The sequence below is a fragment of the Denticeps clupeoides genome, chromosome 8 (genome assembly GCF_900700375.1).
Source record: "Denticeps clupeoides chromosome 8, fDenClu1.1, whole genome shotgun sequence".
In the NCBI taxonomy this organism is placed as follows: Eukaryota; Metazoa; Chordata; class Actinopteri; order Clupeiformes; family Denticipitidae; genus Denticeps; species Denticeps clupeoides.
Window position 1 is genome coordinate 4,455,037 of NC_041714.1, and position 27,485 is coordinate 4,482,521.

Genomic DNA, 27,485 nt, shown 5'->3' on the forward strand with positions numbered 1-27,485 from the left:
CGACTCGCCTATTGTGTCCCTGAGCAAGACACTTAACCCTAAGTTGCTCCAGGGGGACTGTCCCTGTAACTACTGATTGTAAGTCGCTCTGGATAAGGGCGTCTGATAAATACTGTAAATGTAAATGTTTACCCGTCATCCAGCTTGACAGGCATGACAAGTTAGCGTTAGCTCGTTAATAACAGTAGTAAAGCAGGGGTGCTATAGTTACTTTGCATTAAAAGACTAAAGACATGTTATTATTCACTAGCCTTTTTTGAACCATTCATTTTTCAATCTGTTGTCATGTATAGCTACACTGCAAAAAAAGCTTTTCTAACCTAGTAATTTTGTCTCGTTTCCAGTCCAAATATCTAAAAAATCTTAAATCAAGATTACTAGACAAGAAAAATGGCATGAGAAAATTAAGTGATGCTTAACACTTCTGTTTGAGATTATATCTAATTAAGATTAGTTTTCTTACCCCATTGGCAGATAATTTTGCTTGTTTTAAACAAACAATCACTTAATTTTGAGATGTTTTATCAGAAAACAAGACATCATTTCTTATGCTATTTCATGTGTCTAGTAAATGTATCTTGATTTAAGATTTTTTAGAGATTTGGACTGAAATCAGGACAAAACTACTAAATTAGAAAAGCATTTTTTGCAGTGTGTGTCAGTGTGAGAGTTTGTGAGTGTGTGCATCTGCGAGTGTGTGCAAGTTCTGACATTCAAACAAATCCTGTTAAATTTTCTGATTTGTATTGTTCTTTATTTTTTATAAATAATTTCTCGTTCTGGCAGCTCAGGTGGCACTTTATTTTTAAAAAAAAAGTATATTTGCCAGATGTAAAGCACACATGTGTTTTTTTGTTACATATGTTTTTTGAGTTAGTCAATTTTTATTTTGTTTTATTATTATTATAACAGCTCAAGGAGCAACACGTTTGTGCACTTTCTAAAGATTTTGTATCTGTCTTTGAATAAAGGGTTGGAAATGAATGCTTTTCTTGTTTTTGTTTTTTTGTTTTTTATCCGATTCTACGATTAATAAAAATTTGCGACAGATTAATCGATTATTAAAATAATCGTTAGTTGCAGCCCTAGCATCAAGAGTCTTGTCAAACTGGATCAAGATGTCCTTGATCTCTTTCAACACAGGACATATTTATTAGGAGGTAGCTGAAAACGGAATAGTAAAATGATACAAAGCCCAGTGATAACTTACATTTCTTCTAGTGGACAACAAGGGATTTAAAGCTAGTCTGTTGGATGGCTATGGAGTGAAGAAAACATTCTCTTAGTAACAAAGAGCAGTTTACAACAACAACTATTACAAGGTCAAAGAACTTTGAAAAGCCTCCTTACCATAGATCTGCAAAGCGGTCCTCCAGCCAGTCCACATCACATGACATCCAGCACCACGTCCAGCATCACACCCCCTCCATCTTCCTCGTACTGTAAACTACTGACAGAAAGACGGCTTATACACAACGTGTGATACTTCGTGAAAGAATCTACTGCAGCAAACCAGCAGGCTCACCTTACAGAAACGAGTTATTGTCCGCGTTTTTATCGGTTTATTGGGAGGCTAGAGCGCATGCGTCCCCGGTCCAGCGTGTTGCCAGTGCGGTGCTCCTTTACAGGGAATTGTGTATGGTAGGGTGGACAAAAGGGGGCTGTTTGTCATGGTATTGGTAGACTTTTAAAAAGCACGATTGCTTGTGTAAACTTAACACTGTGATAAAACCACACCGGTCGGTTGTTATTTGCTTTCGAACAAATTTGCGAAAGGCAGAAATTCCGGAGAACAATCTGGCAACACGCGAGCTAGCCACTCCGCCGGAGGGGGGTGACAAGTTGTCTTCGTGTCCTGGAGACTCCGTGGCGGCGATCACAGCAAGATCATGGCCAGCGCGGAGCACTACGCCACAAGTTACGGGTAGGGCTCGCCGAGAAACCGCGAAACGTCGCCTTCCGAAATCCGCCGCGTCGGTTCGGCTCGGTGTTCCCCCCCTACACGAGTGGCTCTCCTGGATCCGCGGTGAGTGGGTGTCCGCTTCATTTTGTCAGGTGGAGAGAGTGTTGTCGTCGTTCGCGGCGTATCCGGTCCGTGAGCTGCAGACGTCTGTCCGCGTCTTCCGCAAATACGAATAAGAAATCCGAAGCAGCCCGCGATTCAACCCGTGACTGACGTACGCGTGTGACGTCATGGTCCTGCTTTCATGCTCAGTAGCGTGGGTATATACATATACATCGTTTTATTGCCTATATTTACATTCGTTTTTCCCGTTTTGGATTTGAAAAGGCATCAAAAACAAAATTAGTTCTATATTTTTTACAAGTTTAGTCACTGCGATTTCAGAACACGCAAGACACTCCATAAAACAATTCGATTCTGTGATTTATAAAATCATACAACAAATCAGCCCTTAATTATTATTCATGATTTAATTCGAGAAGATGCCGAGGACCAGCTAAGGTCAGTGTTTTTTCTCGGAATGCATTTTCTCCAGTGACCCCTCCAAGTGTTCTCATCTGGTAGACTATATATATATTGCACATCTCACTGATGTCACAATCTGACAAGCCTCAATGTCAACTTTGACCCCTCTGTTCTGTTCTGAATGAGACCACTACCTTCAGAATCCATCAGCTTGTCTTCCTCCCAAAGTGCACCCTACTTCCAAATGTTCCTGTATGATCTGATGTTTTTTTTTTTTTTTTAGGTGAAGTGAATGTCATTGTGATACACAGCACATGGTGACACAACGAAATGTGTCCTCTGCATTTAACCATCACCCTTGGTGAGCAGTGGGCAGCCATGACAGGCGCCCGGGGAGCAGTGTGTGGGGACGGTGCTTTGCTCAGTGGCATCTTGGCGGAGGCCGCTTCCTTAACCGCTAGGCCACCACATGACTCTCACATGTCCGTTGTGGAGAAGTGGGGTCCTCATGGGCACTTTGTGATCTTCTGCTGCGCTGTGTCTTCTGGCACGTGTCTGCCGTGATCAGCATGTGAGGTTCTGTTCCGTGGTACCGGACCAGACGGGCCAGAGAGCCATGCTCAGTATCCACCAAGTGAAGGTCTGTGGCGGTCTGCGTTCCTCCTCGCCTCTTCTGTCGTGCAGTGGGTGGCTGTGGAATGTTCGTGTCTGCCTTCCTGAGCTCAGCGCCTAAAATGAACCAATCGTATGTTATTGTGTTGTGGTTTTTTTGGAAAGGATCTCTTTTTACCTCCAGAGGTTCAGCATTGTACAATTTTGCACGGCAGTGGATTTCGTTCCTGAGATAAGCCACGTGGTGGCACGTGAATTGGCAAGTCTGAATGGTCCATAGGTGTGAGTGTGTCTGCGATGACACCAGGCAGTCATGAAAAGTATATCAGTATTATATCAATGTCACATGCCGCAGGGCGGCTGTAGTTTCGGCAAGGTACGTAGCTCGGCGTTCTGACAAAGAGCGCTCTGTGCAGCGTCCTCACATGCTCACCAATCACCGACGGCGGACGATGTCATCTGTACGAACCGCTAGCCTTCTCAGTACCTTGAGGGGAAGAACATTTCTATTTCTAACTCCCCGAACAGCAAACCTAGTTAGTATTCTACTTCTTTTTACCGCTCTCCAGATCGAATTAGTAAGAAACACGTGACAAGCAGGAGCCTTTCTGTTTATTTCACTACAACCTTGCGAAAGTAGTCGTTGGATTCTGGTCGTTGATTGGGCTGTGCGCTTTATCGATTTGGCGAGCAGGTCTTTTTCACAACCGACCCCATTGATTGCATTGCGTCCAAGTCCTTGATTATAAAACCACCGATCGCTCTACCGTTGCACTCATTATTTGTACAACCCCAGTTCCCCCTGCAAAATGTAGCTAAAACAATCCTTGATTGATCAATATTTTATTCCCAGTAGAACGAATCTCATGATAAATATTAATTCAGTTTGAATTTGATGGCAGTGGCACATCTAAAACAAATTGGGATGGTTGAAGAGAAGACTGGAGAAGTAAGTAGGACTAAAAAGAAGCAGCAGAAAGAACATTTTGAAAGTAGATTAGAGAAGGAAACTCAAGTCAGCAAATCATTGGCTTCCACCTATATTTCTTCAGAACAATTTAATCTGTTCCACAGCCCAGGTCTTCTTCAGGGCTTTCTCGTTGTCCTGTGCAATGCTCCCCCATCACCCAGTTATTTCCCCTCAGACATTTATGCCAGATTTAAGGTCATTTTTGTCATGGCTTTAATGCTCTGATGTGAAGGCAATGATATAGAACCGCAACCAGCTTCTGCATCTGCAGTGACGTTTTGTAATTCCGTCAGTTCCAGACACCCATGCCATCGAGCTGTATACAACTGGCCCCACTCGGTCTGTTATTTCTTCATTAATCTATATAATAAGGGAAAGTTAAGGACCCTTCATGTGAGCTAGATTGTCCATTTGAACCACTTTGCTGTGGAATGTTATGCCTGAGGAGCAGATTCAGAGCACTGTGACAGCTATATAACTTCTGTTTGATGAGATTAATGAAATTACCGATATACATAACCTGAGTCCTGGTTCTTGATGTACATTTTTTAAATTATCATAAACATCCAGGCCAGAGTCCGCATTTAATTTCATTAATTCGTGGCTCAGGTTTATTACAGTTGTTAGAATTCTGCTCTCTGGTCATTTTTTAATCAGCCAGGCCTGTACCTATCCTCATCCTCCCGATCAGGCAACACCAGTCTGTCCTTTTGTTGGCATGCTTATTAGTGGCCTCGGTATGTTTTATAGGCCATTACTAAAACTGTACGCCCTTTTCCACAGGTCTCCTTGTCCTTCAAAATTCCAATGGATGAGATATGAAATTCCAGTTCTAGCTCATGGTAAGAACTGAAGATTATTTTTTTTATTAACTTTTTCAAATGGTGCTCATTGCAAAATGTATTTTCTTTTTCTCTCCAAACTGGGCTTTCCTGACACATTGCAGGTTCTTGAGACCTCTCAGCCGCTCCTTGTCCTCTCCTTTTCCCCCGTGCCTTGTCCACCACGTGTGCCCTATTCTTGAGAATGGATGGCTCTGGGTCCCTGCAGGCCAGTCTGAACTCTGCCTACATGGCACCAGCTAATTCACCCATGAGTGCCGACGACAGAGACCAGACCTCGGACGAGGAGAGCGATTATTCTCCACTGGTGCCTCACCCCTCAGGTCCTCTGGCCTCACGTCACTGCCCTGATGACACCTACAACCTGGTCTACATCATCTTCTTTATTCTGGGCATCGGCTCTCTGTTACCCTTCAACTTCTTCATCACAGCCAAGCAGTACTGGCAGTTCAAACTCAGCAACGGCAGCGACCCTGCGGGCCCTGGCCAGAGCCTCAGTGTGAGTGTTTAAGGGGTCATGTAATCATCATCATGTAAAATCTATGTTTACATGTTTATATGAGTAAACAGATACAAACCATGACATGTTAGATATTGGTATCTCCATCACCTGACCAACTAGGGCCGTATTTAGTTAAATTGTGACATAAGCCAAGTAGAGTAAGTAGATACATTTTCTGTTGCAGAAGGAATTAATGTTATCGTTTAGCTGTTTTATTTAATATATCAATGCTAGCACATAATTAGCATATCTCAGATCGTTTGTATGCTCAGATCTAGTCCATTAATTACTACAAATTGTACTTTAATAAGTTATTATTGTTATTATTAGGAAATATCAGAATAAGCACATTTATAATTTTTTTCTGTCTGAATGCATCATCATTACATACTTTTTTTTTTTTTTACAATTTCTTGAGTAATTTCTTGGATGACCACTTTTTAACTTGTGCTTGAGCAACAACCAATTACATTAACTCACTAAGCAAGATGTGTTATGTAGTGGTGCAGAGTCTCTCAGTAATTCCGTGTGGTTGAGTAATCAGCATGCATACGTTCGTCTACATTGCTAACACGTTGCTTTCATAAAAAGTTTCATTTTTAAACTCGATAATACAAAAATATTCAGCAAAAAAATGCTTACACAAATTGTTTTTTGGTTTGTGTTGACAGGACTATTTTGAGGGTTATTTAGCCATTGCCTCAACAGTTCCCTCAGTGCTGTCTCTCCTGCTGAACTACCTCCTTGTTAACCGGTAGGTCCCTCTGGCTGGTTAACAAATGCCTGTATATATGTATAAATGTGTGTGTGTGTGTGTGTGTGTGTGTGTGTGTGTGTGTGTATATGTACATGTACACGCAGGCCTTTCTGAAGAACAAAATTGATTGCTAGCTCTTATGAAGACTCCATCAAAGATGCAGGGCGGATATATTAATAGATGTAATTGTCAATGACTAATTCTTTCCATTTTAGTGTTATGAATGAGACATGATTGAGGTGGTGATTAGACTGTCTTCAGCAGATGCCAGCAGCATACCTCCATCACATTTATCATTGATTTATAGAACAGCTTTTCTTCACTGAATAATCATGACAAACAAATTACACAACCATCCAATTAGTCTGAATGTCCATAAGGAAATGTGATTGGAGGTAGGGCTGGGTGATGAGGCTGAAAAATAATATTGCAAAAATTTTATCTCAATACCTTTAAATCACTGAATAAATGCATATAAATTGCATATAAATGCTATAAATGTTCTATAAATTACACCCCTTATTGCATCAATATACCAATATAATTAACTTTGTTTAAAGTTAGGGTTAGGGTTTCTACTTGATGGTCACAATAGTCATTCACTATATCAAATATGGAACAATTTGAGATATCACACACCCCTTTCACTTAAATCTTAAATTAGACAGAAATGTTATTGTAATGTGCAAAGTTATTGTAATATGCAGTTTTTACACCGGATAACTGCACATACTTATAATCCACTTATAGTCCAAATAGGCTAGAACGATTTGCTTATAACCATTACATAACAGAAAGTTTTAATGAGAGAGTGGAGCTTCTTTCTCATACCTTCCACAGAATCTTTAAATGCAAAACCCAGTGAGGTTTAAAGAAATGTAAAATTGGGAGTAAAACTCAATAATAAAGTTTTTGTTTTTTATATTTTATAAAGTTTCTTTAGACATTTCATTTAAGCTGAAATGATCTATAATAGGTCATCCTTCTGAAAGTTAGTCAATCTTCTCTGTGTGAACAGAGAAGAACATGCCTTGAACTCTTGTTGAATATCTTAAATCTTAAACAATATCTCAGAAAATTGTATTTATCTCATTGTTTTTCAAATGTCATCATTGCTTACATGATCTTTTTGTGTGTGCACACAGATTATCACCTTCAGTGCGAATCCTTTCTTCTCTCTTTGTGATCCTGGCTGTGTTTGTGGGTACCACAGCGCTGGTGAAGGTGAACATGTCGGGCCACGGGGCCCAGTTCTGTGCTGGGACACTGGCCAGCATGGCCCTACTGAGTGGCTTCTCCAACGTCTTCTGTGGGAGCATTTTTGGCATCAGTGGCTACTTCCCAATCAGGATCTCCCAGGCCCTGATCTCAGGTACACACACACAACTACACACACACACACACACACACACACACACACACACACACACACACATGGTGTTTCTGTTTTGAATGATCTTGGTTGAAAGGTTGTCAGGTTCTGTGATGTTTTATAATATTAATAATGTGTTTTATTTAGGGGGTCTGTAAACATGTTCCCAATAACATCCCTGTGCAGAAATATGTAGTTCACACCAGGGGTCATCAACCCTGGTCCTGGAGGACTCACTACCAGCACATTTTCAGGTTTACCCTCATTTAACCCAATGGATTCAATCTCTTTGCTTGATGAAACCCATTTACCACCTAAGTGTGGTGAAACATGGAAGATTCAAGATGAGCAGGGCTGGTGCCCTTCAGGACCAGGGTTGGAAACCCCTGGTGTACACTGTGTAAGTACGCGAATTCAGAGTCCAGAGGAAGGAAACAGCAGAACTGTGTTGTGACTGCAACATTACAGTAGAGAATTACAGACCCGTAAACAGTGCATGTGACATTTTATGGTGTTATTTTCATGGTTGTTGTCAACATTCAATGTCCAATGCTATAAAAAAAAAAAGATCTTTTACAGGAAGACTGATTCATGCAAAACAGCTCGCCCAGCACCAGTCCTAAATTAAACTGCTAAACTCTCATATTTTGCACCTTTCTAACACAATGAAGACACTGAGAATTAGGGTTGTTTATAGGATGTTGCCAGATGGTACGCCAGATGTTCATTCAAGGTAGCAGTCATTAGACCCCTGATTAAAATCCCAGATCTTGATCGCAGTCAGGTTTCAAATTATAGCCTGATATTCAACCTTCCGTTTATATAAAAATTTGTAGAAAACGTTGTAGCCCAGCAGCTGAGCGTATACCTAGACAGCAACAATACCCATGAAATATATCAATCAGGATTCAGACCTCATAATAGCTCTGAGACAGCGCTGGTTAAAGTGGTTAATGACCTGATGATCAGGGACGCATCTCGCTGCTTGTCCTGCTTGACCTGAGTGCAGCGTTTGACACTATTGATCACGCTATTCTCCTTGCCAGGTTAGAGAATGTTGTTGGGATTAAAGGAACAGCCCTTGTTCTGTTCAGATCATATCTGACCGATCGGTATCAGTTTGTGGACATCAATGGTGTTTCGTCTTTACATAGTAAAGTAGAGTTTGGTGTTCCACAAGGCTCTGTTTTAGGTCCGTTACTATTTTCCTTATACATGTTACCTTTAGGTGACGGAATTCGCAGACACGGTATTAGCTTTCATTGCTACACTGACGACACACAGTTGTATCTATCAGCAATGCCAGGTGAGAGGCAGCAGCTGAACAGAATAGTGAATAGGACATTAGAATAGGACATTAGACAGTGAATGCTTACCAACTTTCTACTGTTAAACCCTGATAGGACAGAAGCTCTCGTACTTGGGTCTCAAGCAGCCAGGCATAAGCTGGCTGACTACATCATTACCCTGGATAGCCTTTCTATCTCACCAAGTACTGAAGTAAAGGATCTAGGTGTCCTTATTGATGAGGTGTCCTCATTCGATTCACATGTAGATGATATCACTAGGATAGCATTCTTTCACATAACAAATATTGCAAAAAAAATAAACATCATCTCAATGCACGATGCAGAAAAGTTCCGTGGACCTCTTAAAAGGTCCATGCCTTTATTATATCAAGGTTAGATTACTGCAACGCTTTACTGTCTGGATGCTCTAGTAGGTGCATGAATAAACTCCAGCTAGTACAGAATGCTGCAGCCAGAGTTCTAACTAGAACTAGAAAATTTGACCACATCACCCAAATCTTACAATCACTGCACTGGCTACCAATCAAATTTAGGATTGACTACAAAATCCTACTTTTGGCCTATAAAGCTCTAAATGGTCTTGCCCTAAAGTACCTGAGTGAACTCTTAGTTATTTATGACCCACCACGCCCCATTCGATCAATGGGTACTTAAAGTACAGAAGGTCACAGCTGGGAGAAGATCCTTCTCCTATAGAGCACATTTTACATTTACATTTACAGCATTTATCAGACGCCCTTATCCAGAGCGACTTACAATCAGTAGTTACAGGGACAGTCCCCCCTGGAGCAACTTAGGGTTAAGTGTCTTGCTCAGGGACACAATGGTAGTAAGCGGAACTTGAACCCGGGTCTTCTGGTTCATATGCGAGTGTGTTACCCCTAGGCTACTACCACCTTTTACAATAGAGCTCCACAGTTGTGGAACGGCTTGCCAGGCAGTGTCCGGGACTCAGTCTCAGTGTTTAAACCTAAACTGAAAATACATCTGTTTTCTCTGGCCTTCTGTTAAAGGCCCATACACAGTGTCATTTACATTTACATTTACATTTACGGCATTTGGCAGACGCCCTTATCCAGAGCGACTTACAACGTGCTTTCAAGTTACCATCGATGAAGAGATCAATTCCGGTTCACTAGGACCCCAACTATGAATACATCTATTTAATTCACTCTGTTGTAGATTCTGTACACAAAGTTTGACAAGAAAATTACAATTTAATCTAAATATTCTTTAAAGAGGAAGGTCTTGAGCTGCCGTTTGAAGGTGCTCAGTGACTGAGCTGTTCTGACCTCGAGGGGAAGTTCATTCCACCACCGAGGGGCCAAGACGGAGAAGAGTCTGGATGAATGTTTTCCTTTTACCTTCAGAGATGGAGGGACCAGGCGAGCAGTACTGGAGGCTCGGAGTAGACGAGGTGCAGTGTGAGGTGTAATGAGGGCTGTGAGGTAGGATGGTGCTGCTCCATGTTTGGCTTTGTAGGCCAGCATCAGTATTTTGAACCTGATGCGTGCAGCTACTGGGAGCCAGTGAAGGGAACGTAGCAGAGGGGTGGTATGGGAGAATTTGGGAAGGTTGAAGATCAGTCGTGCTGCTGCATTTTGTATGAGTTGTAGAGGTCGGATGGTACATAGAGGTAGACCAGCTAGAAGGGAGTTGCAGTAGTCCAGTCGTGAGATTACTAAGGACTGAACCAGTAGTTGGGTGGCCTGGGTTGACAGGTAAGGGCGGATTCGTCTGATATTGTAGAGAAGGAATCTACATGAGCGGGAAAGATTGCTGATGTGAGTTGAGAAGGAGAGTTGGTTGTCTATTGTTACGCCAAGGTTGCGGGCTGTTGCAGAAGGAGAGATCTGCGAGTTGTCTAGGTAAATAGCAAGATCCTGATGTGGTGAAGAATCTGCTGGAATGAATATTAGTTCAGTTTTGGTGGGATTGAGTTGGAGGTGATGGGCTGCCATCCAAGACGAGATGTCTGTTAGACATGCAGAGATTTTGGAAGCAGCATGTAGATCAGAGGGAGGAAAGGAGAAGAGGAGTTGTGTGTCGTCAGCATAGCAGTGGTAGGATAATCCATGTGAGGAAATGACCTCACCAAGTGATCTCGTGTAGAGGGAGAAAAGGAGAGGACCTAGCACTGAGCCTTGAGGGACACCAGTGGAGAGTCTACGTGAGGTAGAGGTGGATCCTTTCCAAGTCACTTGGTAAGATCGCTCATCAAGGTAGGAAGCAAACCACTGCCATGCTGAGCCCCGAATTCCAAGCCTCTTCAGGATTGACAAGAGAGTCTTGTGGTTAACGCTGTCAAATGCAGCAGATAGGTCAAGGAGAATAAGAACTGATGACAGTTTTGCCAATCTGGCTGCATGTAGCTGCTCGGTAACCGCCAAAAGGGCAGTCTCGGTGGAATGAGCTGTTCTGAAGCCAGACTGGTTAGGATCCAGGAGGTTGTTCTGTGATAAATGGAGTGATAGCTGGTTGTAGACACAGCGCTCAAGGATTTTGGATAGAAAGTGTCCATGATTAATAAAGTCCACTTTATTACACAGTCACCCTGTTAGACACAGACAGTGTTAAATTCACTTTATTCTGTCCTAGTGAGGGTACCAGCACCAATATACTACTATAACCACATATTTCAGTACCATACGATGCCACTGTCTGCCGCTGCTTCTGTTTGTTGTCTCCGAGATACTGAATCAAGCACACAGACTACTGGCAGCCTCCAGTGAAGAAACCAGCAGATAAATCCTGGTTCCTGACAACTGCTAAATGAGGACTTAGCATGAAACGAACCAGAGGGTCACCACAGCCACCACCACCGTAACAACTACAGCTTCAGGGGTTTTCAAATGGACCAGTAGCATCATAACAAACATGTATTTTTTTTCTCTTATTGGACAATCACCACCCTGCACTGACACCACTTGCAGACTCACTCTACCCTGGAAGGGCGTCTCTCTCTGTATCACTCTTTCCCAAGGTTTCTTCCTTTCTTTTTTGTGTGCAGTTTTTCCTTGTGTGCAGAAGGGGGTGTCAAGTGTAGGTCCTGTCAAAGCCCATTGAGACATACTGTATGTGATTTTGGGCTATATAAGAAATAAATGTTGTTGTTGTAAAGCTCCTGCTCCAACAATGCATTGCACACTCAAAATGAAATGCACTTCAGGATTGTTTGCTGTCATTAGGGGGTCCCCCAAAGGTTCCATGGTCTGAAAATGTTTGAGAACCACTTTTCTAGAAAATGTGTATAGTACTATGTATTTATGAGGTTCAGTTGCTTCTCTGTAAAAATATAGTTCATCAAGTTGCCAGCCTAATTAATATATGAATTCAATGCACATATGACTAGAATCTGGCAGTTTGCTCTAAATCTTTCTTGTCTGCTCCACCAGGTCAGGCCATGGGTGGCACACTGAGTGCAACAGCGTCTTTGGTTGACCTCGCAGTAGCTAGTGATGTCACCAACAGCGCTCTTGTCTACTTCCTGACAGCTGACCTCTTCATCCTCTTGTGCATGATTTTGTATCTAGTGCTGCCCAAACTGTCTTACTCCAGGTTCGTACCAAGTACTCTTAAAGTTCAACTGTTGTAAAACTGCACAATACAGATATTAATCATCCTTGAATTTGGTTAAACAGACATGCATATGGATTAAAGTTTTTAAAAGTTCTTCACAGAACACGTCCAGGGCAGCGCTGCACTCTGAACCCTATAGTTTTGTATGAGATGTGCACTTGGGGCAGTGGTGGCCAAGTGGTTAAGGAAGCAGCCCAGTAATCAGTAGGTTGCTGGTTCGAATCCCGACGCGCCAAGGTGCCACTGAGGTGTCACTGAGCAAAGTACCGTCCCCTCACACTGCTCCCCGGGCACCTGTCATGGCTGCCGACTGCTCACCAAGGGTGATAGTTAAAACCAGAGGACTCATTTGGTTGTGTCACCGTGTGCTGTGCTGCAGTGTTTCACAATGACAATCATTTCACTTTCACTTCAAGAGCATCTTTCAAGTGGCGAGTGACATGCAAAACTTTCACCTTTGCCGTTGTGACTCATTAACTCGCAGCCTAAAGAAACCCTAAAGTGGGTTTTCAGTCACATTTTTCCTGCATTAATTGCAAAGGACTAATTGTGTAAATGAAACGGAGTGAGCAGTTGCGTGACCCCCCCTCTGACCTATTGTGTGTTTGTGTATCATTTCACAATTATAAAAATGAGTGAAACAGAGAAGAGGAACGTTAAATGGGATGTGAGTTTCATTCACGAGTGGTCAAGAAAACCACAAGTTTCATGACTATTCTAAAACCAAAGAAGCAAAAACTTGCAGTTTTGACACATTGGTCTGTATTTGATGGAATGGTGACACTAAGCTGCTTGTAGGCATCTGCCATGCATTGGACTGGCTGCCCTGCATCCAATGACCCAACTCACTTACTGAAAGTGAGTGAGTGGGTGTGGTTCATTACTACTTTTTCTATAAAATACTTTTTTTATTTTATAGATATATGTTACAGAAGTTGGAAATTTCTGTATTGATTCAGGTAATATTGTAATAGTGGCCAATCAGTAGTACTCTGATTAAGGCAAACAGTCACAATCATAAACATTAAAAAATTTATAAATAATAAAAACAATGTTTTTTAAATAGAAATTTGAGCATTGTGCAACAGTTTAGAACAGTACCTGAAAATGTTGGTGTTGTGTATATATTTTGCTTTAGTTTTCACCTAATCTCTGCTCATGGCCCACTGATCCTTACTGTTCCTATTCGTTACTACCTGGACAATGGCCTTTTAAAATCCAATAAAATTATGTGCCCCAGGGTGTGAAACCCTGTTTAGAAGCAGTTTATATAACTCACTGTGTTCTCTGTGGGGGCAGACATGCCATTAGTCTTGTGGATCCTGCAGTGATTATCTACATCCCACTGTGACTAACCACTTGTGCTGCCATCAGGCCAATCTGCATGTCTACCGAAATGGCCATTAAGACTTCTGTTCATGAGAACAGCTGATTACTTACACTACAACCCATCAATCTGCAGTGAACCTCGCATTATATATTATAATTTGAAAAATGTTACGGAAGCAGACCAATTTTGGCAGGGACCATGAAAGTGAAGTGATTTTGATTCGAACCAACAACTTTCTGATTATGGGGACGCTTCCTTAACCACTAGGCCACCACTGCCCCATCTACAGACTCTTGCAAGCAGTGCAACTCATCCAATAGCATTCTTGAGGAAGATCATCATATCAGATCAGACATATCACAGGAAGTTAGAAATACATAATGATAATAGGATTTTTTTTCATCCTAGACATCCCGATGCCTGGTGTCTCATATGTTCATGTCAGCTGATTTTAGCAAATTTTATGCACATTTTTACTGCCTAAGACATAAAATGAATACACTAATCTTTTTAAGACTGTAATTAGGTTTTCAAACCAACAAAATTACAGTTTCTGGATCAGATACTAAAATACCAAAATTTCAACTCAATCAAGCTGGTGGACAGTGATTCCATCAATGAATTCTCAACGCAGCTGGTTGGTTAGGACTAGTCAAAAATCCAATCTGGATTTTTATTTGATGATCCAGGAGTGCCTTTAACTGCCCCCATGTCCAAAGTTTCTTGAAGTGGATTTACATTAAGTCCTTATTACACATTCACCCTGTTAGACAGAGACAGTGTTAAATTTACATTAAAATTCTTCCAGTACATATTCATTTTAGTGGGGTGAACATTTCAGTGGGGTGAAAAGTGCAGTAAAATCCCTAATTCTTCTCTCTTGTTCTTATCCAGTTACTACCTATCTTTGGCCTCAGGTGGTGCAGGAGTGCTGCCCAACAGAGATTCAGATCAAGAAAATAGCTCCAGTGTTGTTTCCGTCCCTCCACTACAGCCAATACTGAAGAAGACATGGCTTTTGGGGTTGTGTGTCTTCTATGTTTTCTTCATCTCCATTATTATCTTCCCTGCTGTGTCTTCTGGCATCCAGTCAATGGACAAGGAATCCGGCAGCCCTTGGACTACAACATACTTTGTGCCACTCACCAGTTTCCTGCTGTACAATGTGGCAGACTTCTGCGGCCGGCAAGCCACTGCCTGGGTCCAAGTTCCTGGTCCGACAAGCTGGACTCTTCCAGTTATGGTTCTTTCCAGAACCTTCCTGGTTCCACTATTTATGTTTTGCAATTTTCAGCCTCGGTACCATCTGCACAAAGTATTTTTTGCCCATGACATCTTTCCAGTGGTCTTTGTCTCGCTGTTAGGTCTCACCAATGGTTACCTGGGCACACTTCCAATGATCTATGGACCCAAGATGGTGCCACGAGAGCTCGCAGAGGCTGCTGGGGTGATCATGTCCTTCTTCCTTACACTGGGGCTGGCCATGGGCTCGGCCTTCTCTGTCGTACTCGTATATGCTATGTGAGCGGTACACCAGGCTTTTTAAGAAGGAAAAAAAATGCAGTAGCATATGGACGTAGGTCTTTGGACTCTGGACCCTGAGAAGACACTGTGCCCACAACTACTGTTTTTTTTTTGGGGAAGATTGTGAAGAAAGACCCATTTATTGATTGCTCTTTCCTCTTGAGTGGATTAAGCACAATGGGTCAGTTAAGTTTCCAGAAGCCTATTCCTAATTTAAAGATCTAAGACTTGTGCCAGATCGCAGAGAATTTGGCTCAGGCTTCAACACAGTTATGCAAAAGAAATTGTAATTATTAGACAGGAAAGTAAAACTTTAGATCCTAAAATGGATTATCTTATTTTTACTTTACATTTATCAGACAGTCCCCATAGACTCTCTTAAGTGTCTTGCTCAGGGACACGATAGTAATAAGTGGGTTTTGAACCTGTGACGTCTGTATCAGTGTGTTACCCACCAGGCCACTACCACCCTAATAAAAAATCCAGCAGCACCCGCAAAGCGGTGCTTTATACCACTACGCCACAGAAAGGCCATAAAGCAAAATGCTTCACAAATGTTCCCTTACCATGAATTGAACCCAGGCTGCGGCAGGTGAGTAGACCGAATCCCAACCACTAGACCACCAGGGAACTAGTTGATTACTTTTATTGTTAAGTAATATTATTGTAAGGATTTTGACAGTTTTACAATTGCCATTTTATTTTGTGAATCTTGTCTGTTTCACTTTGTTTCCAATAAAGTATTGTTCACCATTTATTCAGAGTTCAGTGTTGTTTATAAGAGTGAGTGACATGTCAGCCCTACCCCACTCTGTATCCATTTCCTCAAAGAGGTTTCAAACATCAGCTCGTGTTTTTTACTACTACTGTTAAGATGGTAAAAAAATTCACTTCAGCAATATTTTACTTTGCAGGTGTTCAGTTTTACTTTTTCATCTGTATGTATGTGGTTTTTCTTTTTACAGTTTAGTGTACAGCTGCACAAAAATAAGGACCTAAACCTGCACCTATCTGATTTTTATAAAATCAACATTGAAAATACATGAAAACTTGACCCATGTTACAAAAGCTGGCTCTATACCCAGTATACTGACGTGTTGCACGACTAACATGGAAAATGCTCAACTGTTGACCAAAATGCACTTGTCTGGTCTTGTATGTGCGTTTGTACAACTGGTACAGAAATACAGGTTTCAGTAGGAGTGCATTTGTGCAGTGTTCCCCAACCCTGGTCCTGGAGGGACATCTGCCAGGAAGGTTTTGTTCCAAACAACATATCTTCACAGTCCGCCCCACTTGTTATTAGGCCTGAGGGTAATTTAGGTAGGGCTGGAGTGAAGACTCTTTGGCAGACGTTCCTCCTGGACCATTTTTTACAGCATTTATCAGACGCCCTTATCCAGAGCGACTTACAGTCAGTAGTTACAGGGACAGTCCCCCTGGAGACACTCAGGGTTAAATGTCTTGCTCAGGGACACAATGGTAGTAAGTGGGGTTTGAACCCAGGTCTTCTGGTTCATAGGCGAGTGTGTTACCCGCTAGGCTACTACCACCCCAGGGCCAGGGATGGGAATAGTGGCGGTATATAATGACCCCGGCACCCAAGCTAGGACTGAGGTGCAGGGTGACTTTCTAAACAAAAGCTTTAGCTATTAAATAGTCTAATTTATGTCTTGCTACATGACTTAATTCTATGGTCAGTGTCGTTACTGGCGTTCATGATGAAAGTGCAGATTGTGGTGATGTCTTGGTTTTTAATTGCTTCAGAATTACTCTCACTCTAGAATTTCCAGGACCTGAGATCCTACAGTGATCTCAAGGATGGGCCTTTAGCAGGAACTGTGGTGTTCAACATTAAGCTTCCTCTGGCTCCACCTAGTGATGAAATATGACAGGACTGCAGAGAACACCAGCATTGCACCAATGTATCACTATAACCACACATTTCTGTACCAGTCTTACGATGCCACCGTCTTGCACTGCTTCTGTATGTTCTCTCCGAGGCTCTGAGTCATGGATCCTAGTCCCCAGCAATGAACTGCCCCAGCAATGACACGACCCAGCATGAAACGTACCAGAGCTAAAGCTTCAGGGATCTTCATATGTACCAGCAGCATTATAATGGACACGTAAATGTACACCATGACACTGGACTAAAACCTACTCTGCACTGTCCAGTACCCCCAAACATGGACAGATGCTCTATACTGCCACAGTACATATACAAACACTGCTACTTTGGACAAGAGCTTAATAGTCAGTGTGCATTAATGTGCTGAAACAATAAGAGATGCTGTTATGAAGTTTGTATTATTGTTGAGTTACATTGGTCAGACTGAGTCATTATGTTAGAGGGGTTTTTAAAAAAAAAAAAAAAAAAAAAAAAAAAAAAATCTTATAACTGAAATGCTGTTATGGTCTTGGACAGGAAAACGGACAAATGTAACACTGGATGGAAAGTACGCTTGATAATAGAAACAGGTCACAATAATTTGGATTTGTTTATTTCCATGAAAAACTTTACAGGTCAGACTCAACATCGTGATGACTGATTGTTGCACCCAAATGTAACATTTAAAAAAAAAAAAAAAAAAAAAAAAAAAAAAAACCCAAGCAGTAGTATCCTAGCTGCTGCTTCAGGAGCAAGCAAAACAGCAAGGTCACAAAATACCCAGCAAAACCCACAAAACACTTACTGGAATTATGATTCAATAAAAATGACTAAAGTGACACTTCTGAATAAAGATAAGAATTCAAAATATGTAGGGCATTCAAAAGAGACTTAAAATGTCTGACCCTATTCCACAAAGGCACTACCCATTTAAACCCTCCATACTAGATGGACAAATAAGGAAGGGGAAGAATGAATAAAATAACCACGTACAATAGAAGCTGTACAGTACAACTAAACTTTATTTCTACAGTGAGATTTCCCTGACCACAAAAAAAAAAAAAAAAAAATCTGCACTCTTCCAAAACATCTCCCTTAAACACATATCCCAGCTTGTTAAAGTAGCGACAACATCATTAGATTGCTATCAGTTCAAATCTGCTCTCATTTTTAAAAGGAAATGAAAATCACTTTTCATTTAAAACAGTAAAGCAGCGCTAGAGTAAATTTTCCTTTAGGTTCCTCTAAAGACAGTGCTGGAACTCCTCCGCTCTAACTCCAGACATGGCGTCTGCAGTGGGCCACCGCCTATGACAGATCAAGAAAGACAAAGCAGTTACAGGCAACAGAACCAAAGTTTTACAAATATGATCAAGAGCATCCAGAGCAACTTCCAAATCCGTGGTGTTGGAACCTGTCATTTTCTGGTTGCCTGGTTCGTAGGTGAAGTTTCTTCACTAAGCTACTATCAGTAAGCATTCTACAGCATGGAGTTATATGCTCAGTTAGACACACATTGGATGATTGAAGCATGAACAACACTTACATTACAGCGGGTTGCAGTCTCGATGTTCTTGCACCAGAAAGCAGGGCCCCAGCTGCACTGCTCCAAACCCAGCAGCTTCTTCACAGAGCCAGGACAGGCACCAACCTTCTAGATTCACAAAGACAAAACAGAGAAAAGGGTGTCAGGCCGGGACACTTGTGCATGAAACATGAAGGTAGGGTGAAAAAAGGCTTTACTCACCATGCAAACAAAATCAGGGTCAATCATCTGCAGCAGCAGCTGAACCAGGGTTGGCTCGTACTGGTCGATCAGCTGGTCGCACTACGTAGGAGAGTCACCTGTTAGGGACTGATGTTAAATTTGATGCCATCTGGTTTGAGAGGAGACTTTCAGACCTGAGTGCGGTAGGCATCTGGCAGGAAGTTGCAGACTTTCTTCACAGCCTCCTCGATCTCAGCCTCAGTGGCATTCTGTTCCAGAATCCCATCAATGTAGCGGACTGCCATCTTGCAGACGTCACAGAAGCCACCTGCCTCATAGTGGGTCATGTCCAGAGGAGCTGGAACACAGATAATATCATTTGAACAAAACAAAACCCACACACACTCAAGTTCCTGAAATAACACCTGCACGCGCACACACTTACGGATAAAAGCACGGTTTGCCTCGGTGCACAGCCCCAGCAGGGAGCACACGGTCTTCGGGTCAGCCTCCTGCACCAGCAGTTCAATGATGGCCTTGCCGTAGGTGTCAATCAGGTCTTGGCACTGAGCCTTGAGGGTGCTGGGAAGCACGATGCACACCTTCTCCACAGCATTCACCACTGCTTCCTGGGGGTGAACGATTAAATGTGATTCATGTGTGAGCCACAGAAAATGAAATGCTCAATACCTTCTTCCTAAATTTAAAATGCAAAAAAAAACACAAGAACTGCCCAATTGGGCAACACTGGCTCTTAAGAACCCTCTTTAATCCCTGAGAACGTGTTTCAACAGAGCTTCTTAGTCTGTGGAAATTTAGCACCAACAGAGGCCCTGCTGCACTGTTCCACACGGTTCCAGATCTCGCAAGGCAGACACACCAGTTAGGGAAGAATCATTGTGAATTTTAAAAATGCCTGCAGTGATAATGGGTCACGAGGGTAAATACCTCAGTGGACTGGTCCTCCAGCATGTCCTCGATTTCCTTCATTATAAACTCACAGATGGCACACTGGGGTGAGTCACGAGGACGCGTAGTCTTCTACATTTAAAAAGAAAGGTGCAGTGTTACTATGGACACGATCGAGCAACGGGTAGTGGGTCGCGGTGCGTTTTTAAAATTCAGGCGAAGCCACCTCTGATTGGACAATGTTGCGGCCACTTCAATAGAATTGAAACAGCAACAAATAGAAACAAGTGGTCCCCCTACCCTGGTGGGTTTGGACACCTTGACAGCAGGGAAGAGTTTGGCAGCAGGCACAGTTTTCACAGGCACAACCTTGGCCGCGACCAGCTCCTCCATGGGAACAGCCTTCTCGCTGCAGAACCCGGCACGGGCACAGATGTCCTTAGGTTGCTGAGAGGAATAACAAGACGCAGAGGAAATACAATTCAAATTCTGTTCAAATGAAGCAGGAGCTAATATATAGATAGAAGGGCCAGAACTGGTGCATTATGGGAAAAGCCATGCAGTGAATCCAGTACAGGGAGCATACACAGTCTGGCTGTGGCATCCACACACACAAGTGAATACACCAGACTTTGGATGATGGCGGGTAACTTAACACACATGTACGTTTGTAGTTGATGCGATGGGTCCCACACAGCAAACCTACTCAAGCTTGTGAACTACCACGTTTGTAAGTTTCAGGTTGGGGGTTTGTGATGGGAAGTGAATACTACGCAGTACAGTTAGTACACTATAACCCAATCCGGACAGCACAGGTGAGCAGGGCCACAACACAGAGTGCAGGCTACAGGTGAGGCTAGAAGCAGAAGGTCTGAGAGTCCTACCTGTTCCTGCAGCCCAGCATTATTTAAACCAGAGGAACAAGAGAGGGGGAGAGAGCAAAAGGCAAAAATTTTAAACAAACAAATAAATAAAGGGGGGGGGGGGGGGGGGGGGGGGGGGGGAAGAGATACAAAACTATTAGAAACACGAATGGGCAGCAGTGGAGGCAGCAGCTGTGTAAGGGCCAAGAGGCAGTTAAAAAGAAATAAAAGAAAAAAAAAAAAAAAAAGAAAGGGGGGGGGGAGAAATATGTACAATTAGATAAAAGAGGACGACTACTCACCATAGACATCAGCTGCTGAACCACCAAGGGGGCATACTGCTTAACATACTGCTTGCACTGAAAAGAAAATAAAAGCAGCATTAAATGTTGATTTATATATCTGGTGTCCCCGTTTCGATGCAATGTTTTTGTATACAAATTTAGTCCACCTTATGGTGGTGTTAAGTGTTTTCTTTAGAGAGGTCAGAGGTGAGAATCAGTGTGCAACTACAACCTCCACCCCTGTAGATGGCGCTATGCAGTTGGGTCATTTTCAGTGAACTTTTGAAAAATCACAATATAATCGTATCGTGATTCGTATCATGAGATCCTTGCCAATACACATCCCTGCCGAAGAGAATCATTAGCTAAAAGCTAGACTTTGCTTTTCCACATCTTTACCTTGGGCAGGACTGACTCACTTTCAATAAGAGATCAGCTTTGCTCATATTGCTGTAGCATAACCAAATAATAAAATTCACCACCTGAACAATAACTGATTCATAGGTCTGTAATAGTACCTCATCTACAGTAAACAGTGCTGGACCAGGACAAGGAAGATAGTAAAGGACCTCAGCCACCCCAACAATGGACTTCTCTCTGCTGCGATCAGGGAAGCGCTTTCGCTCCCTGAAGTCCAACACAGAGAATGAGGAGGAGGAGCTTGTCACTGGCTTTCCGAGCTCTCAAACACGACACTACATAGAACTCCAATACACTCCAGCACTTTCAATCACTCTGGACTCTGCACGAAAGTCACTGCGCTTTTAAAACTTATACATCGACACTCATTTGCACACCTTCACCCTACCTGTTACATGTTTTATAAGAGACATAAAAGAAATATTTGGTTATGTTTGCAATATTTGCATATTGGTTCATTGTATACTTGCAACATTTGCAATACTGTGGTCTGTAGGAGTCGTAAAAAGCATTTCACTGCATGTCATACCATGTATGACTATGTATGTGACAAATCATTTCATCTAGTATTTAAAAACATCAGTAGTCAGTAAAAGGAATGATAATTGAAAATTCATGGATTAATTTCTCCAGCTCTTGTTGGACAAAGACAAAGAATCTCCAAGTCATGCCCCTATAGAGTAGATGTCACATGTGCGCCACACTCTACTTACCATGTCACCAATGCCGGGCCCCAGCAAATCACACTGCTGCTCAATCTGCTGGATAAGGGTGTCAACAAAGGTGGCGTTGGACCTGGCCTGCTCCTGCGTGTCAGTGAGAAACTTCACACAGTCTTCGCACACGTCGCCCAAGGCCTGAGGCGGAGACACAAGCACAGTGCTTACGGCCTGAGAGCGGCAGGAATAAGTGAAGCGTACGGTGGAGCGTCACCACACCTCTTTGGAGGAGTCCACTTTGCGTGCCTGAGGGTACAGCAGCTGAGGAACGTTAATGATGTACGGATCCACTCTCTGGGCCAGGTCCAGCTGGGGGATCTCATTGGACAGGAGCTGGGCCTTGGCCAGTGCCGCCTGCTGGCTCGTGCACAGACCTATGGCGCCGCACACCACGCTGGGATCATCCTGAGGGAAGGACAACTAAATTACTCCAGACCACCTAAAGCTCGGTTCTACAAAACCAGTCTACTCATCCTAAGGCAGTCACAGTACATTGGAGGCCTAACATGTAAGGAAGTGGACTCGTAAGTAATAGGCTGTTAGTTCAAATGCCAAACTGAGGTCACCTTGATAAAGGCACCGTCCCCAGGCACCTTTCATGGCTGCCCACTGCTCACTAACGTGATTAGTTATAAAATAAAAAATAAAAATGGGACATTTTGCTGTGTATCACAATGAGAAAACCTTTCACTTAAAGAATCAGAAAACTACTTGGAGGGGAAGAAGAGGAGGGGGGAGGAATTGCAGCAAACATGGTATCAAAACAAACAGCGGCCACACTGCGGGGAGCAGCATGATCATCTGACCTGTACCAGGATTATCTGATGTCTTAGCCAAAGACCCTCTACTGGGACAGAATAGCAAAGGAAACACTGGCTTCAGATGACTTGCTAGACAGGTGCTGGCCACACAGGAAGTGGCCGAACCACAAAGAAAGCTCTGTTAAAAAGGACTGGCCACACACTCGACTCGGAATATCAATCGGAATAGAGGACTCTCTGTAAGGCCTTGAAGAGGCCTGGTTATTTGTGAGACTGAAGCGGATTTCAGAGACCACGCACCAGTTCGCCTTTGACAAAGTCGATGAGGACAGGGTAGTATTGGTCCACCAGTTCTTTGCACTCCTGGGAAATTGCTTCATCAGGGATGAGCTGGCAGGTCTTCTCAAGGTAGGTCAGGACTTCAGCCTAGAAAAAGTAAAATTTCTCATATGACCACCAATAATTGTAAATCTGGGAATGATCTGGAATTACAGACGCTCAGACATGTTGAACTCTGAACAGGTTTTACCTCGGTATTATTGTCTTGCAACATCTGGCCAACCACAGCAATCACCTCCTTGCACAGGTCACATGGCACAGATTTCTAGGACCGGATTGGAGGATCAGTCATTGGACAGGAGAGGACAGTCCCTTAGCGGATTAAAAGAAGCCAAAGCAAAAAAACACTACCAACCATTTGTGGCTTGTTCCACACGTTCTGCTGGCAGTGGGTGACTGCGCCGCATATTGAAGCGGTCCTCACGTTCTTGCACCAGTAGGGGGGGCCACGGGCACACTGCTCTGTGCCAAGCAGAGGGGTGGCCACAGCTAAAGAGGAGATTTAAAAAAAATAAAATAAAAATGAACACATTCATTTGTAGACTATACCATGCCTGTGAGCAACAACAGCTCACAGGACTGTAAAATGAAGTTAAATGTTCACAGCTTGCAGACTTGGTCTCAATCTGGTCACTAAGAAACACTGACCAAATCAATCTCATATTTTTGAAATCAGATTTAGAGAACGTGCGGAAACCCCTTCAGGGGCACTGGTCAGACAAGGACATTTTTTTCCAAAGTTCATACAAAAAACACAAAAGCAGAAATAGGAAATAAAATTCTAAATGACATCTCATTGCGAAATATCGATGTTCACGTTTATAAAAACGTGCCAGTTCCTGTGTCAGGACCAGGAACTGGCAGATAAATGCTTCAGTATTTGACAACGTTTCCTGCTCTCAGTCACTCATACAAGAGCAATGGTTATAGAGTAGGAATGAGAAACCGGCACTGGTTTCACACGCAGATGAACATGCTGAGAAAGTAAAGCATAAACTTACTTTCTTTTATAATTGAACAATGTCAGATCTCAGTTTTTAGGAAACACAGGTTTTTACGAGAGGGCAGGAGTCAGAAAAACAAATCATCATAAGGATGTGGCTCTCTGGACGGACGAACTCTTGTCCTAGATATCAGTGGGCCGAAGATCAAACTGGTCACATGCACCATCGAGGAGAAGCATACAGAGAACTGGAGCAATAAGCAAGATCGCCACCAAACCATTTATTCCAACAATTCAGCAAAAACACACACGTCACCTGACCTACACGTCTGCTCACGCTGGCAGATTTCAGCAAGCCAGTGGGGGGAGAACAAAGATACACGGCAATCAAACAACATTGGTTCTGTTTGATGTACCATGAAATTTAGACAGTCAATACACACATATATATAATAATAATCATGGGTCAAACAAAGCTGCTGGCGAGATGAGCAATAACAGAAACTGTTGCCCAACACGGATCTTTATTTAGCCGGGACGTGTCACCGTAAGCACCACAAGCTCAGGGTCACAACAAGTCTGCTGGAAGAGGAAGTGAAAGCCGGGCTGATAACCACATTCTTTCATTTGGAAAAACTGAAGCTCAAGCGGTAAAAGTACACAACATTCTTTAAAACACCACAATAATAGATGAACTACACTTCAACTGAGGAGTTACTGAATGGAGGATCACGCGCATGAAATACCGGCCAATAAAATTCTACAGTGAATAAATAAGCAATAATAAAAAAAAATTTTTAAAAAACCCTGCAAGACCACCAAACAGCACACTGAAGATCCCTAAACTAAAATTCTAAATACTTCATCAAAACACAACCACAAAGTTTTATGAAGTGGTTCAAACCACCAAAACTTGAAGTGAAACCTGCGAGTCACATCATGATGCACTGGCATTTAATGCGGTCAGGTTTCTGCATTTTAAATTTTATTATAAAAATGACCGGGACATGTGAAGAAGGGCGTGACACGCACAGCATAAACGAGGAGAGAATAGAATAAAACCTTAAAAAAAAAAAAAAAAAAATCATAAAGAAAGAAATAAAAACACACAACACTTCAGGAGCGCAGACGTAGAGAACTGAACAGTGCAGGTATCTTTAAAATAAGAATTATACGGAGGTGACCGCTGTATGCGACAAAACCGTGACGTAGTTCTCCTTCACATTAAAAGAAAGAGGGGAAATTAATACGAGAGTCTGGAGTCGGTAGCGGCCTCGCACAGCGCGGAAACGGGCAAATTAAATTAGGAAGGACGCGGAGAAACACTCGTAAAGAGTGTTATATATATATATATAAATAAAGGTCCCGGAGTCGCATTAAAGCCAAACTGCAGGAGGTCCGTGCGGAAATTACGGCCCAAAAAATAAATAAAATCCCAGAACTTACCGAGACCCACCCGCCATACACACACACACACACACACACACAGAACGAGCGTTTTTAAAATGGAGAAACAACGCGGAGACGCCCGAGTAAATTATATCGTGAACAATAATAATAATAATAATAATAATCAACTTTCCTAAAACGACCGAGAGTCCTGGCCCACAGCGACTATTTTACATTTCAATTGGTCGTCTAGCAGCTAAAGTAAAAAAAATAAACGTGTAAAGAAGTCAGGCGTTGAACGGGGACTCGTCACTCAGCGTGTAAATGACGCTCCGCAGACGATACGGGCCGCGCCGGGCTTGTTTACCGAAACTCTGCCCGCCATTTACGGTCCATACTGCGGCAAAGCAACAACAGGCGGCGGCGGCGGGGGCCGCGTCTTTACCGGTGGAAATGAAGAGGGCGAGAAGGAGCATGTCGTCGCCGCGTCGGTTTCGGAATGATGGGAGGAGGAGGCGGCGGCTTCTGCTTCGTCGGCTGCTGCACTGCAGTGTCAGGAACGTCGACGTTTTATTTCTTCCCTCGAGTCAGGTGACACGCCGCTCATGTGACCCGGGGCGTTTGTGCGCATGCGCGTCCGCCGGCGCCCTCTACAGCACGGGCCCGCGTACAACACCACGCTGTAAATGAACGCTGACGCTCTTTCATCCGCTGAATCCAGAGCGTCGGTGGTGACAGGGACAGTCCCCCGGGAGACACTCCGGGTTAACTGTCTTGCTGAGGGACACTTTGCTATCCGTGCAAAGACCACCCTACCGCACACTGAAGCCAAAACTCTAAATAATCCCCCCCAAATACTTACATAAGCTGCGAAGTGCAAAAGTCCTGGGACAATGACACAAGTTTTATAAACTGGTTCAAACTAGCAAAAAGGCCGAAACTTGAAGTGAAACCAGGGACTGGATCTATATTTACCAAAAAAAGGAAGATTTACTGCACAGCCACACGTTTGACATCCTAACAAATCTTAGAAATAATTTTATGGACAAATTGCATTCATATATCAAAAAGTCTGCAAAAATCAATATAAAAAACCATTTTGTAGCCATGCATCAAGTTTTATTTTCATAGGTAAAAAATAAAAAGAAACCTACGTTGAGTTAAATTAAACGTACGTTTACTCAGCTAAACAAAGATAGTAAATCGTCACCTTCTGATAATTGCTTCAGGCTGTATCAGTTCTCACGTCTGATAAATGTGATCAGTTCTGATTAGTGTTTGGTGGAAGATTGACCATTTAGGCCTACAGTACAGTTAGTTAAATACTGCGTAGAACGTGTCAGTGGACTGCCTGTTTTTGACCTACATCTGACTGTAAAACCGTGAAAAGAAAGTGAAGTGATTTTGAAACAAGGATCCGCTTCCTTACCCGCTAGACCACCCACTGGCCCAGATGTCAACCATTATCTTCCGAATACAGCCGGTCCTAATCTGTGGACAACAGCGTCTTCTTTTAATATGGTCATTTGATTGCGTCACCACTTAACGTCTGCTGGACATAGCAGCATATTAATTATTTCCCCACTTATTGTACAGTTATGGCCAGTATTTGTTGTGTTGTTGCATATGTTGGGCGGCCTGTCCTGTTCAGTGTTTACTGCACTGTTGTCTCTCTTGTTTGAATACAGAGGGGCTCACTTTGACATGACTGCGTTGTGAATGTCCTTGAAACTCTGTCCACCTCTTCATGCGTATATACCTTCGAGGCATCACACGCTGCTTTCATGGCTGCCCACTGCTTCCTCTGAGGATGGGTTAAAAGCAGAGGACACGTTTGACTGTGTGCACTGGGGACTGTGGTGTGTCGGACGTGACAATCACTGTCTCGTTCTGCCTGGGGAATTCTACAGATTCTAAAATAATGATAAAATATTTAATTAATGGTTTATTTCTCTACTTTAACTTTGATGAGCGGGGAAGTGATATTTTTGCCTGGTGTTTCTTTTTAACTGTTAAAGATTTAATAAACATGC

The 27,485-nt window shown here is 42.8% G+C and overlaps 2 protein-coding genes and 1 long non-coding RNA gene across 11 annotated transcripts; 1 reads left to right on the forward strand and 2 right to left on the reverse strand.

Moving 5' to 3' along the window:
* Positions 1-963: 963 nt before the first annotated feature.
* Positions 964-2,126, reverse strand: LOC114795394 (uncharacterized). Its single transcript, XR_003750501.1, has 4 exons — positions 1,526-2,126; positions 1,351-1,447; positions 1,211-1,258; positions 964-1,131 (listed from the first exon to the last, which is right to left on the reverse strand). It is a non-coding gene; the product is annotated as an uncharacterized LOC114795394 (long non-coding RNA).
* slc29a3 (solute carrier family 29 member 3) lies at positions 1,753-15,983 on the forward strand. Of its 8 annotated transcripts, XM_028988574.1 has the most exons (8): positions 1,913-2,026; positions 2,712-2,789; positions 4,794-4,852; positions 4,957-5,351; positions 6,026-6,108; positions 7,257-7,483; positions 12,189-12,351; positions 14,597-15,983. In XM_028988574.1, exons 4-8 carry the CDS (start codon positions 5,037-5,039, stop codon positions 15,225-15,227), a joined length of 1,419 nt encoding a protein of 472 aa, XP_028844407.1. In that variant the 5' UTR covers positions 1,913-2,026; positions 2,712-2,789; positions 4,794-4,852; positions 4,957-5,036; the 3' UTR covers positions 15,228-15,983. The 8 variants fall into 8 exon arrangements, with proteins under 8 accessions (XP_028844403.1, XP_028844406.1, XP_028844407.1 ...); XM_028988570.1 differs by lacking the exon at positions 2,712-2,789 and having other exon boundaries at positions 1,753-1,924; XM_028988573.1 differs by lacking the exon at positions 2,712-2,789 and having other exon boundaries at positions 1,893-2,026.
* A 1,855-nt stretch (positions 15,984-17,838) lies between these two features.
* Positions 17,839-26,060, reverse strand: psap (prosaposin). 2 transcript variants are annotated; one of them, XM_028988563.1, is made up of 15 exons: positions 25,898-26,060; positions 23,476-23,609; positions 23,311-23,385; positions 23,082-23,207; positions 22,240-22,425; positions 22,015-22,158; positions 20,900-20,956; positions 20,619-20,624; positions 20,035-20,181; positions 19,774-19,866; positions 19,271-19,454; positions 19,020-19,183; positions 18,865-18,945; positions 18,664-18,771; positions 17,839-18,425 (listed from the first exon to the last, which is right to left on the reverse strand). In XM_028988563.1, exons 1-15 carry the CDS (start codon positions 25,926-25,928, stop codon positions 18,390-18,392), a joined length of 1,572 nt encoding a protein of 523 aa, XP_028844396.1. In that variant the 5' UTR covers positions 25,929-26,060; the 3' UTR covers positions 17,839-18,389. The 2 variants fall into 2 exon arrangements, with proteins under 2 accessions (XP_028844396.1, XP_028844397.1); XM_028988564.1 differs by lacking the exon at positions 20,619-20,624.
* Positions 26,061-27,485: the final 1,425 nt, after the last annotated feature.